The 12,284-nt window shown below is 38.4% G+C and overlaps 1 protein-coding gene across 1 annotated transcript in view; it reads left to right on the top strand.

Moving 5' to 3' along the window:
* The first annotated feature begins 27 nt into the window (after positions 1-27).
* Positions 28-12,284, top strand: part of UBE2W (ubiquitin conjugating enzyme E2 W) — a 71,422-nt gene continuing 59,165 nt past the window's right edge. The window contains exon 1 of the mRNA XM_029923413.1: positions 28-129. Within this exon, the coding sequence (XP_029779273.1) occupies positions 28-129 (102 nt within the window). The remainder of the gene's footprint in view (positions 130-12,284) is intronic.

The following is a 12,284-nucleotide window of genomic DNA, read 5'->3' as shown; positions in this document are numbered from 1 at the left end:
ATCGGAGGCCCCGCCCCCGCGCCCAGGATGCTGGGCCCCCGCGGCGTGACGCGAGCACGGCAGCTCCGCCCCCTGCGTCTCTGGCCTCGCCGGCCTTGGGGGGATGGTTCCATCATGGCGTCAATGCAGGTGAGAGGAGTTTGCAGCATCTGGGCGGGCGAGGGAGCCGCCGAGAGGACGCAAGCGTTTTGTTGGGGGCGGTGTCTGGGACTCTGGGGCACCCGAGTGGGCTCGGAAGCGGCCCTGGTAGCCAGTCCTTTCCCAGCCTCGGGACATTGGGGAGGGGGGAGAGAAGGCGAGAAGAAGGGCGGGGGAGGGGGGTCTTCGGTCGGTCGAAGCGGACACTGGCCGGCCGGGAAGTTGGGGGATAAAGAAGGCTAAGAGGAGAAAAGGGCGAAGTTTGGCGTCGGTTCGGTGGCAGTGGTCTCGAAATCATCTCGCGTTCCCACGCACGCTGGCCTGTCCGCCCGCCGCAGGGATGCCTTCTTCGCGGTCCCCGGCCGAGCGGAAACAGCTGCTCTCGCCGTTGTCACTGGGGCAAGGGCGGCCCTGCGAGGGGCCGAGTGTGTGGTAGCCGAGAAGGCGGCTGCCTGCAGAAGCGTTTCGCGGCCTCTGCTCAGGCCTCCCACGCCCAGCTTCCCGGACTATTCGGCCCCTCGGCTCTCCTCTCTTTTGACTCTTAATCCTTTGCCCCGTGGGTACCTTCCTGCTAGCCTTCGCACTGTCAACGAACATTAGTCCGGCAGCTCACTTCGTCGCTCTCCTCGAAGCTGCCCTTAGCCCATCAACATCATTTGCCGTCTAGTATGGAGTCTCCCCGAGATCTGAGTCACCAGCCCCCTTATACCTCCGGGATAGCTCGCCCTCAAAAATTTTTTCACGGTGCCCCACCCTTGTGATCGCGGTAAGGCTACAGCCCTTTGCCCTTCTTCCCCAGATCTTTAGTGAAATCTTAGTTTGGTAGGAGGCGTTTATTAACCCGTGGCATAGCTGCCTGACTTAGCAGTTCATGGTTTTCTGGCTTTCCAACTTAATATACTCCTTTTTTCCCATTCCAAGGAGTTTGGTGTTTTGTTTTGTTTTTTTCCCAGGCAAAGATGGCAACCATAACTGCAGTTTTGTAAAGATTGACTGTATTATCTATAGCCTGCATTTAATTTTACAGATGAAGACTAGCTCTAATGAAAACATAGGAAGGGAAGGTAGAACTCTTGTTTGGAGTGTCAGCTGAGTGCTTTTTCGAGTTTTAACATCATCTTAAAGAGACCGACGTTTTTCTTAGAAGGATTTAGTGCTTTTGTTTCTAGAAGAATAAGCAAATCTTCCTACTCCCCTCTTTTTTTCTCTCGTTTCTAAGCGAGATCACTTTTTCTTCTCTTTTCTGCATCTTCCTCTTTTGTGGGACATATTTGCCTCACATTTACTTGTGTGCTTTTGTGTTCTCTATTCTCTTTCAACCTATTTTCCATGCGATTCTTTTGCTTTTGCTTCTTCCTCTGGACTTTCCTGCTGAACAGAAATATATATATAACATTCTTAGTTGAAGGACTGTCAAAAAATGGTGCAGGGAAAAAACAAGAACAATTTGAGGAAACATACTTTACACTAGTCTCCCCAGAGACGTTAGAGAAGTTTCGTCATTTGAGGCCAAAAAAGGAACTGTGGAACACTAGTTGAACAGTAGATGGACTATATGACTAATTTAACATTATTTGCATTAAGATTAAAATATTTGTTTTAAGACTAAAAATTAAGGTTAAATCCACAACACTTGTGAGATTATATTTTATAGGAGAATTATAGGGATAACTAACTAGTTGGTTAGATTTAGACTTCTGGATCCTGGAAAAGGCAGATACCAGTTTTTAAAAGAAAAAAGTACAGAACTGGGTCAGTACAGAACTTAGTGGTGATAATCTAGAATTTTACAAGGTGACTTAAGCAATAGAAAAAAACAAATACTTGTTACTGTATTTCTCTGTGTCCCAAGCATTACCTCTGACTTTCTTATTACCCTTTATTCCTTTGTGTCTTCTGATTAGAGGAATGGGAAACTAAGGTTTTCTATTTTAAGTAAAATGTTTCCTTTTGTTTGTATTTTTGAAATACCTGATAGAGGTTTTCTGGTAGTAACTTGAAAAATAATTTTAATATAGATAAATCAAACTTTTTGAAACACATTACAGCTTTCAGTGTGCTTATGTCTTTGGTGAACAAAATTTTTTCCCGAGTGCAAAACATTTTTTTCAAATATTATATTTTTTTAAGTAATCTCTACATCGAATGTCGGGCTCAAACTTAAAACCCCAAGATTAAGAGTTGCATGTTCTCTGGACTGATCCAGCTAAGTGCCTTGTAAGAGCAAAATTTAACTCTTCAAAATAACTGAATTACATATAAAACTGCAACCAAATTATGGAATTTGTTTATTTATTAATCTTTTTTAAGGTACTGATCAAGGTGCTGGAGATAGAGCAATGAACAAAAGCAGATAAGGACTTCTGACTTTGTGGATATAGTATTCTAGCTGGGGGGGGGGGACAGATAAGAACTATCTTAAGTTCTTAAGTTAATTACATAGTCTATTAGAAGGTGTTAGTGCTATAGAAGGGAGTTAGGAAATAGATATTTTGAGGGTTTCAGTTAGGATGCTTAGGAAAAAGGATGCTATACACAGATGTTGCTCTTACCATGTCCTTATCTAAAAAGTTTTCAGATTTCTTTATCTTAACCCACACCAGGATATTGCTGCTGAAGAGATTATGCAAACTGTAAGAGGAACTGTGTTTTTAAAACATAAATATTTTACAGAAGTAACGTAGGATTTGGTTATTTGATTAAAATGAAATAAGTCTTTAGGATCAATAACATCAAGTAGACTTTGATTTTCTCATTGGAGAGTATTTTGAAGTTGAGGTTTTAACTTCTTTACTGTACCCTATCAGTGCCTCCCAACCTTTTCTCAGGTGGTGGCATACATAGGAAATAATTTTTGAATCTGGTACTAAGGTGGATGAGGTAAAACATTGGGGATGAGTATCACTATCACATCTGTACGTATCTGTACATCTGGCACATCTGTAATGCTGGAGATGCTGTTCTCTATAATATTGATAGAGTTCTTCCATATACACATCAGAGTTGTGGTTTTCAAACTTATTTGAGCCTTTGAGATGCTCTTTCTCATTTTTTCTTTTTTTTCTTTTCTACTTTTTCTTCCCAGAACAAAGTCATAGGTTACCAAAATAATGGTTAGATTATGTTTTAAGAAAGCATTCTTAGAGAATGGTGGGCTTCTGGCAATGCTTAATATTGGCAGGAGTTAGAATAAAGAAGTAGATCTACAATTTAATTTTGATAGTTCTAGAAATGTTAAATTACTTTTGCAGATTTTGTGCATTTTTTTCCCTTTTACTTAATGGCGACTTAAACTATTAATTTGGCTAGATGAAAGAGATTAAGATTTAGTAACAGGAGGATTAGGAATGGGTGCTTCTTTTCAGAGGACTTAGAAAGAATAAATTATTTTGGATTATTCACAACTCTGCTCTTTACTCAAGTATCTGGCTATAGTGATTGAGAGGTAGAATATGGGCTCTTACTGGCATTTTTAGTAGTCACATTGCCTTGATGGACTCCATATGAGTATTCGTGATTTTGTGAAGGTCTACAGCATAGTCAAAGGTTAGAAAATTGACTTATCTTGGATCTTGAGGCTTAGTGAGTATTGAGAACATAGTATCTGAGAAGGTTGATTGGATACTCTGGCTAGGAACAGGGCTGTCAGGGAGCTGTTGGGACAAGCCAAGGAAAGGGGGGAACAGTATAGAACAGAATTGAAGGTATTTTGTGTGAATGATAAACATAACTAAGATAGTAGAGTTACTTGAGTAAAGGATAAAGCTAAGGTAATCATCTTAACTTTCAAAGCAGTCATTGTGATACTTTCTTTTAGCTGTTAATCAATTACTGCTTAATGAGATGCCTTCTATTTTTATCCTAAAGTGTTTGGGTGTTTCATTTAACTTTTCAGGTCTTTTCCACTCACATGGGCCATAAACCTCTTGAGAATGGGAAAAATGCATTTTTTTCTGTCCCTTAAATGTATACATAATGATTATAGCAACTGTTCATTGCTAGGCACTTAAAAAGCATTTTTAATTAGCAAGTTCTGAAATAGTTTAATTCTATTTTACAGAAATCTTTTAATTTTTTAAAATGTTTATTTTTGAGAGACATAGAGACAGCACGAGTTGGGGAGGGTCAGAGAGAAAGGGAAACACAGAATCTGAAGCAGGCTTCAAGCTCTGAGCTATCAGCACAGAGTCCCACCACGGGGCTTGAACTCACAAATCAGTGCTTGAACTCATGAATCGTGAGATCATGACCTGAGCTGAAGTTGGAGGCTTAACTGACTGAACCACCCAGGCACCCTGAGAATTTTTTTAAAGCAATTCTGTAATAGTAAGGTTGAGGCCCTATAAAGGAATACTTTAAATTCATATATATATCTATATATATATGTATGTATTCCCTCAAAAATTGGCTTATTTTCTTGGTTTATATATTTGCCATAATACTTATGGTTTACAATCCTTTTTGGATTCTTACTCCAACCTTGTAAAATGGAAAATCAGATAATCCTATTTCATTTCAGTAGACACAGAGAGTAATCACTTATTTGGAAAGTGACTTACCCAAAATTACATAGCAACTGTGTGGTGAAGCTGTGATTAGATCTGTTGGTACTATGAAGTTGTAGGTCATTAACATGTTAACAGGTTTGGCATTGTAGAGAAATCATTGGGACAATTACACTACAGTTAAGAAGTAAACATTTACTAGGATAATATTTTATAGCTTCTATAGCTAAGATGAAAGGATAATATTCCCTATATTTTATAACATAAAGTTACTTTATGCATCACATTTTATTTAAAAAAAATTTAATGTTATATTTATTATTGAGACAGAGAGAAACAGAGCATGAGCAGGGGAGGGTCAGAGAGAGGGAGACACAGAATCCAAAGCAGACTCCAGGCTCTGAGCTATCAGCACAGAGCCCGATGCGGGGCTTGAACTCAACAACCGAGATCATGACCTAAGCCAAAGTCGGCCGCTTAACTGACTGAGCCACCCAGGCACCCCTATGCATCACACTTTAAAAACAATTTTTTTATGCGTGTACTTGTGCGCTGAGTAAAACTATGGCAAATCTTTACTGTTCAAAGATAGTTTTTTTTAAAAATATGTATTTATTTTTGGTTGAGCACAAGTGGAAGAGGATCAGAGAGAGGGGGACAGAGGATCTGAAATGGGCTCCACGCTGACAGGCCTACAAGCAGTGAGCCCAGTTTGGGGCTCGAAATCAGGAACTACGGGATCATGACCTGAGCTGAAGTTGGGCACTCAACTGACTGAGCCACCCAGGTGCCTCAAAGATAGTCTGTATTATCAAGGAGAATTTTTAAAGTAGGGGTGCTTTGGCAAATTTCTGAAAATATAGTTCTGCATAGTATTTATCTAAATTGAACGTTACATGAATTTTATTTCTTTGTATCGTTGCTGTCTGCTTTAATTTTACCTACACAATGCTTGTTCCTGTTTGTCAGGTGTTTTTAATAACTCTTCATTTGATAGACTTTATTTGTGAATGCAGATTTTGGGTCAGGAACAGATGGAACGTTCCTTTGAGTTATTCTGATAAAAACTAATTTCATTCAGTAGGTCTAATAAAACTTCATTAGGAAAAAAGCACAGGTTCTGGAATCAGAAACCTGGATTGAGGATCAGTTTTACAACTTAGACATTGTGTTGCACAGAAATCAGTGTATCAAGTTAGTGGTTAAGACAAAAGCAGATTATAAAAGAGAGGTAAACATGTATGAAACTGTTTTTTTGACTTTCCTTCCCAAACCTGTTTTTTTCTTCTGTAGTATTCTTTATATTGGTACATGACAACTTTATTCATCCATTTGTTTAACCAGAAACCTTGGTTTCATAGTATCCCGTAGTCAAAACATCAGCAAATTGTGTCCAGTTCTACCTTCAAAATATATCCAGAATCCAACTTTTTGTCCTCTCTTCTGAATTACTCCTTGATGTAAATCCTTGTCATCCCTCATTTGGATCATATCAACAATTTCATAACTGGTTTCTCTGCTTCTGCTCTTGTTCCCTTACTGTCTTTTCTTCCATTGTCTAGGTTCTTTCAAAACACAAATGTCACTTCACTCGCAGTCCTGCTGTGGTTTCCCTGTTTTACTCAGAATATGCAGTTGACCCTCCAACAATGCAAGGGTTAGTGGTGCTGACCTCTGTGCAGATAACTGTTGACTCTCCAAAAACTTTACTAATAACTTACTGTTAAACTGGAAGCCTTACCAGTAACATAAGTTGATTAACATATATTTTGAATGTTATATGCATTATATACTGTATTCTTTTTATTTTATTTTATTTTTTTTACATTTTTAAAACATTTTATTTTTGAGAGACCAGAGTGAACAGGGGAGGGGCAGAGAGAGAAAGAGACACAGAATCCGAAGCAGGCTCCAGGCTCTGAGCTAGCGGTCAGCACGGAACCTGACACTGGGCTTGAACCCACAAACCGTGAGATCATGACCCGAGCCAGAGTCAGACAGCGCCCCATACAGTATTCTTAAAGTAAGCTACAAAAAAAAACGAAAATCAGAAGGAAGAGAAAATACATTTATAGTACTTTACTGTATTTATCAAAAAAGTTCACATGTAAGTGGACCTGTGCAATTCATACCCATGTTCCAGGGTCATCTGGAATCCAAGGCATGGAAGCCCTTGTAGTATCTATCTCCTTTCTCCTCCCCTGCTCTCTTATCTACCGACTCCTTGCTATTTCTACCTCAGGGCTTTTGCATTTTCCTCTTCTTGGAGTCTTCACCTATCTGGATGGCTCACTTCCTTTATTTATTCTCAGATCTTTGTTTATATGAAGTTTTCTCAGAGAACCCTTCTTTTGACCACCCAATGTAAGATAGCTCTGCCACCCCTGGCTGTAATTCCCGTTACCCTGCTAAATTTTTCAGAGCCCTGACATACTATTTATTAACATATTTACTGTTTTTCCTGAACATGACTCAGTGCCTGGTGTTTAGGCCCCCAGTAAATGTTGAAGGAATAAATGAATGCAGCTTCTGGATTCAGATAAACTTGGTTTGAATTGATTCTAGCTTTGCCACTTAATAGTGTGTAACCTTTTTTGCCCAAAACAAAATAGGAATTATAATCATATGGGATAAAATTGCAAATCACTTCATGTTATGGGTCTTGAGGCTATAGGCTTCTTATTTTAAACTACCCCTACCAGATACTGACTTAAAAAAGAAAAATCAGGGATGCCTGGGTGGCTCAGTTGGTTAAGCCTCCGACTTCGGCTCAGGTCAGATCTCACGTTCGTGGGTTCGAGCCCCGTGTGCTGACAGCTAGCTCAGAGCCTGGAGCCTGCTTCTGGTTCTGTCTCCTTCTCTCTCTGCCCCTCCCCCTCTCATGCTCTGTCTCTGTCTGTATCAAAAGTAAATAAAACATTAAAAAAATCATCTAATTCTTCCTCCTCTGTTGGCTATAAGTGGGAAAAAGCAGATTTTCTATATGATCTTGTGTCATATGAGATCTCTCCTATTTCCACTCTATAGGAAGGAGAGAGGAAGTATGGTTTCTAATTAGCACGTGTGCTTGACTAATTTTCAAACTTTGAAAAGAAATAGCAAAGTAATATTTTGAGCTTTCTATAAGTTTTAAATGGCACATTCAATTTTTTCTTTTATTATGGAAATATAATTCATATACTATAAAACTTAGCAGTTTCATTAAACTGTACAAGTCAGTGATTTTTAGTATATTTACAACCATCATTACTATTTAATTCATCCTCAAAAGAAACCTTTTACCTATTAGTCACTCCCCATCCTGATCCCCCCCACGCCTCCTCGAACCCCCAGGTGGAAATCACTAGTCTGTTTTCTCTTTTTGCCTATTTTGGGCATTTCATATAAATGGAATCATAAAACATGTGGCCTTTTGTAACTGGCTTCTTAGTATAATGTTTTTGAGGTTCATTCATATTGTAGCTTGTATCAGTACTTCATTCCTTTTTATGGCTAACAGTCCATTTTATGGTCATACCACAGTTTATCCATTCATTAGTTTGTTGACATTTGGGTTATTTCCTGTTTCCATTCATCAGTTAACTGGCAATTTGAATTGTTTCTACTTTTTGAATGTCACTATGAACATTCACATACATGTTTTTACTTGGCTGTATTTGTCTTAGGTATATACCTACTAGTGGAATTTTGGGTCATTTGGTAACTCTGTGTTTAACTTTCTAAGGAACTGCCAGACATTTATGACAGCTGCACCATTTTACATTTTACATTCCCGCCAGCATGTGCAAAGGTTCCAGTTTCGATACATTCTGGCCAATGTCTCCTTTTTTAAAATTATTATTATTATATCTGTCGTTATGGATGCAAAATGATACCTCCTTGTTTTTTTGTTTTCTGTTTTGTTTCCCTTTTTTTAATGGAGAGTGTGCATGTATGTGTACATGAGCAAGGGAGGGACAGAGGAGGATAATCTTAAGCAGGCTCCGTGCCCAGCGCAGAGCTGGACTTGGGCTCCATCCACAAACCTGGAGATCATGACCTGAGCTGAAATTGAGAGGTGCTTAACCGACTGAGCACCCAGGCGCCCTTCTCCTTGTGGTTTTGATTTGCATTTCTCTAATAACTAAGGATGTTGAGCATCTTGCATTTATTGGTAAATTTTTTGGAGAAATGTCTAGCCAAATCCTTTGCCCATTTAAAAAATAAAGTATTTATCAAGTTGTAAACAAGTTTTTTTGTGTGTGTATTCTGAGTATAAGCCCCTTATCAGATAAGTGATTTGCAAACATTTTCTTTTTGAGTTATGTTTGCACATTCTTGATAGTATCCTTGGAAGCATAAAATGTTTAATTTTGATGAAGTCCAATTTAACTTTTTCTTTTGTCGTTTATGCTTTTGGTATCATATCTAAGAAGTCATTACCCAATTGAAGATCTAAGGATTTACACTTTTTTACAGCTTTTTTTTCTTCTGACAGTGTTAGCTCTTACATTTAGGTCTTTCATTCATTTTGAGTCAACTTTCATATGTGGTGAGGCATATTTAGTTTTCTAGCATTAATATGGTGCTTGATTTTTTTTTCTTTTTGAACTTGCCCAAGGTGAGAACCCATCAGATTTGATAGTATACTGCTGGATTCAAGTTACTTTTCTAAGTTGAGTGGAGCTGTTAAGCTGTTATTCAGATGAGAATTTGTATTGCAGCCCTACTACTAAAAAATGTGATTGTGGTCCTAATAAACTGTTACTGAGAATATTTATTCATATATCTGCTTTTATCATAATTAAAATAGGCATACCAACTTAACTTTTTAGACTTAAATAAACCTTATGCCACAGGGCATTTTAGAGGTCATCTGGTTCAACCAACATACCTTTTCTTTAAATCACTGCTGCATTTTGTGATTAGAAGTATTTGACAAAATATAATTTGTTTACTTTTGTACTACATGAAAAGAAGATTGATTATATAGGGTTTTTGTTTTTAACGTTTACTTTTTTGAGAGGGTTGTGCAAAGAGACGCAGAGAATCCAAAGCAGGCTCCGTGCTGTCAGTGGAAAGCCCGATGTGGGGCTAGACTCAAACCCACAAACTGTGAGATCATGAATTGAGCTGAAGACCCTCAACCTCTCAGCCCCGTAGGTACCCTGAGTATATAAGTCTCTTTTTTAAATATAGAGTTGATATGAGAAAAATTGTCACATTTTTAGGAAATTCAATTTAGGAATTCTAGTGGAGATTACATAGATGAGCATATTGGTATCACTGTTCTTTATATTGCTTAGTGGAACTCTAATAAATTGATTTGTAACAGTTTGAGCTACCTTGACACTTCTACAGATTATTTTCAGTATTCATGGATTCTGTATTTGTGAACCTGCCTACTTGGTAAAATGTATTTGTAACCCTAAAATCAATCCTCCTGGTGCTTTTTTGGTGATTTGTACACACGTGCAGAGCTGTGAAAAATTGGAGTACCTAGATGTGCCCATTCCCAACTGCAGTCAAACAAACTGCCTTGTTTTCAGCTGTCATGCTGTAAACAAGTGTCCCTTTTTTTAGTCTATTTGGTACCTAGTGGTTTTTTGTTTTTGTTTTTGCTTTTTTTGTATTTCTGTGCTTTTTGAGATTTCACTGTTTAAAATGGTGCTAAAGCATAGTATTGAAGTGCTGTCTGGTGTTCCTAATTGCAAGAAAACTGTAATGTACCTTATGTAGACAAGGTGTGTGTTAGATAAACTTTGTTCAGGCATAGGCCTTGCGTTCAGTGTTAATGAATCAATAACATATATTAAAGATTCTTTAAATAAACACACAAAAACAGGTTGTTATTGATTGGTTGAATGTGACCAGAGGATGCAGGAACATAACTGGTTCCCTTAGGAATTGTGGTTCAGTATTTGCTAATAGGGTATATGCTGTGACTTTATAGTCTAACATAACTATGGTGAATACTAAGAATTGCCTGATTTAAATTTCAGTATGCCTTTGATTTAAAATATATTGAAACCAGGTTAAAACTGGTAAAATGTAATCTCCTTGCTACATCTAGGTTTCTTGTTTGCTTTTTTCACTTTTTCTGCTGTAGATCGATATCTTCTAGTTTTTTCCTTGAGTTACCCATACAATTCAGGTTGGTGGTTTCCCACTTTGGCATTAGATTGAAATCACCTGGAGAGCTCTGAAAGGGAAAAAAGCTATCCCTGGAGATTGATTTAATTGGTCTGGCATACATCCTGGGTATTGGAATTGTTCTTAGCTCTTGGGTAATTCTAATGTGCAGTGTAAGTTGACAACTCATGTTTACTACAGGGGTGAACTTAGGTGTGCAAATGATGTAAATTGGATAAGGTGTAATCCATCTCCTCGGACCAGATTTAGAGTTCAGAAGATAGTAGACATTTCATTTTTTAATTAGACCTTTTTTTAATGTTTGTTTATTTTTGAGAGAGAGCGTGCACGCTCATAGGCGGAGAAGGGACAGAAAGAGAGGGAGACAGAGGATCTGAAGTGGGTTCCATGTTGACAGCAGAGCACCCGACTCGGGGCTCAAACCTGTGAACCTCAAGATCATGACCTGAGCTGAAGTTGAACGCTTAACCAACTGAACCATCTTGGTGCCCCAATAGTAGACATTTCAAACTTGATACCTCTGTACAGAACTTTAAGAACCAAATTTGAGACTGAAAATGTTTTCATGTGTTCCTGGCTGTGTGTATAAGTACAGTTCTATCAAAGAACATCCATTTCCTGTATGTTTCAGAACAAATGTTGACTGCTTTATTAATTTTAGTGAATTTTTGTGTTTGGTGGCTATTTTATACAAAGAAAGTTTCTGCCAGGAGAGTTCTTTTGTGGATGGGGATACTTTTGTGAACAAAATACATTCTGTGGTTGCTTTGTGGTCTTCTAGGCTCAGTTATAAGTTGAGTGATTCTTCCATTCCAGTTGTGTACCTAGACAAACTTACCGATTTTATTTCACGAATCTTTGGAGTTGAACTTGAATAATTTCAATCTCAAGTTGTTTTGTTATTTTAAATAATCTTAGGGGTCTTGTATTAAAATCTGAATAGCTCTTGGAATATTAGTCTCTTCTTTGGTCTTCTGGCCATTATTATTACTGGCCCCTGCATCTCCCATTCTAAGGCCTATGCTGAACTTTTTATCAGTCCATTAAAATTGCTGAGAGTCAGGTTTTTTTATAATTCTGGGTGCTGGGTCTATTTCCCCTGTCCTTTAGTTGAAGTTGGACATTACTGCAAACATGTAGATTCTATACCCTTTACTTGCTAGAAATACTTAGCAATTCTTTTTAGTCACTTTTTCTATTGAACTTCCATTTTGAAATCTTGGTAGTTTTGATAGCCCCCCTTCTTGTCTTCTTATTGTTCCTCGGATTTAAAAAAAAAACTTAGGGGCACCTGGGTGGCTCAGTTGGTTAAGCCTCCGACTTCAGCTCAGGTCAGATCTCACGTTCGTGGGTTCGAGCCCCGCATCAGGCTCTGTGCTGACAGCTAGCTCAGAGCCTGGAGCCTGCTTCCGGTTCTGTGTCTCCTTCTCTCTCTGCCCCTCCCCCTCTCATGCTCTGTCTCTCTCTGTATCAAGAAAAAAAAACTTATCTAGCAAGTTATTAAGTGAG

Source organism: Suricata suricatta, chromosome 15, assembly GCF_006229205.1.
Source record: "Suricata suricatta isolate VVHF042 chromosome 15, meerkat_22Aug2017_6uvM2_HiC, whole genome shotgun sequence".
NCBI classification, from domain to species: domain Eukaryota; kingdom Metazoa; phylum Chordata; class Mammalia; order Carnivora; family Herpestidae; genus Suricata; species Suricata suricatta.
Note: the sequence above shows the minus strand (reverse complement) of the source record. Positions and strands in the feature narration are given on the sequence as shown.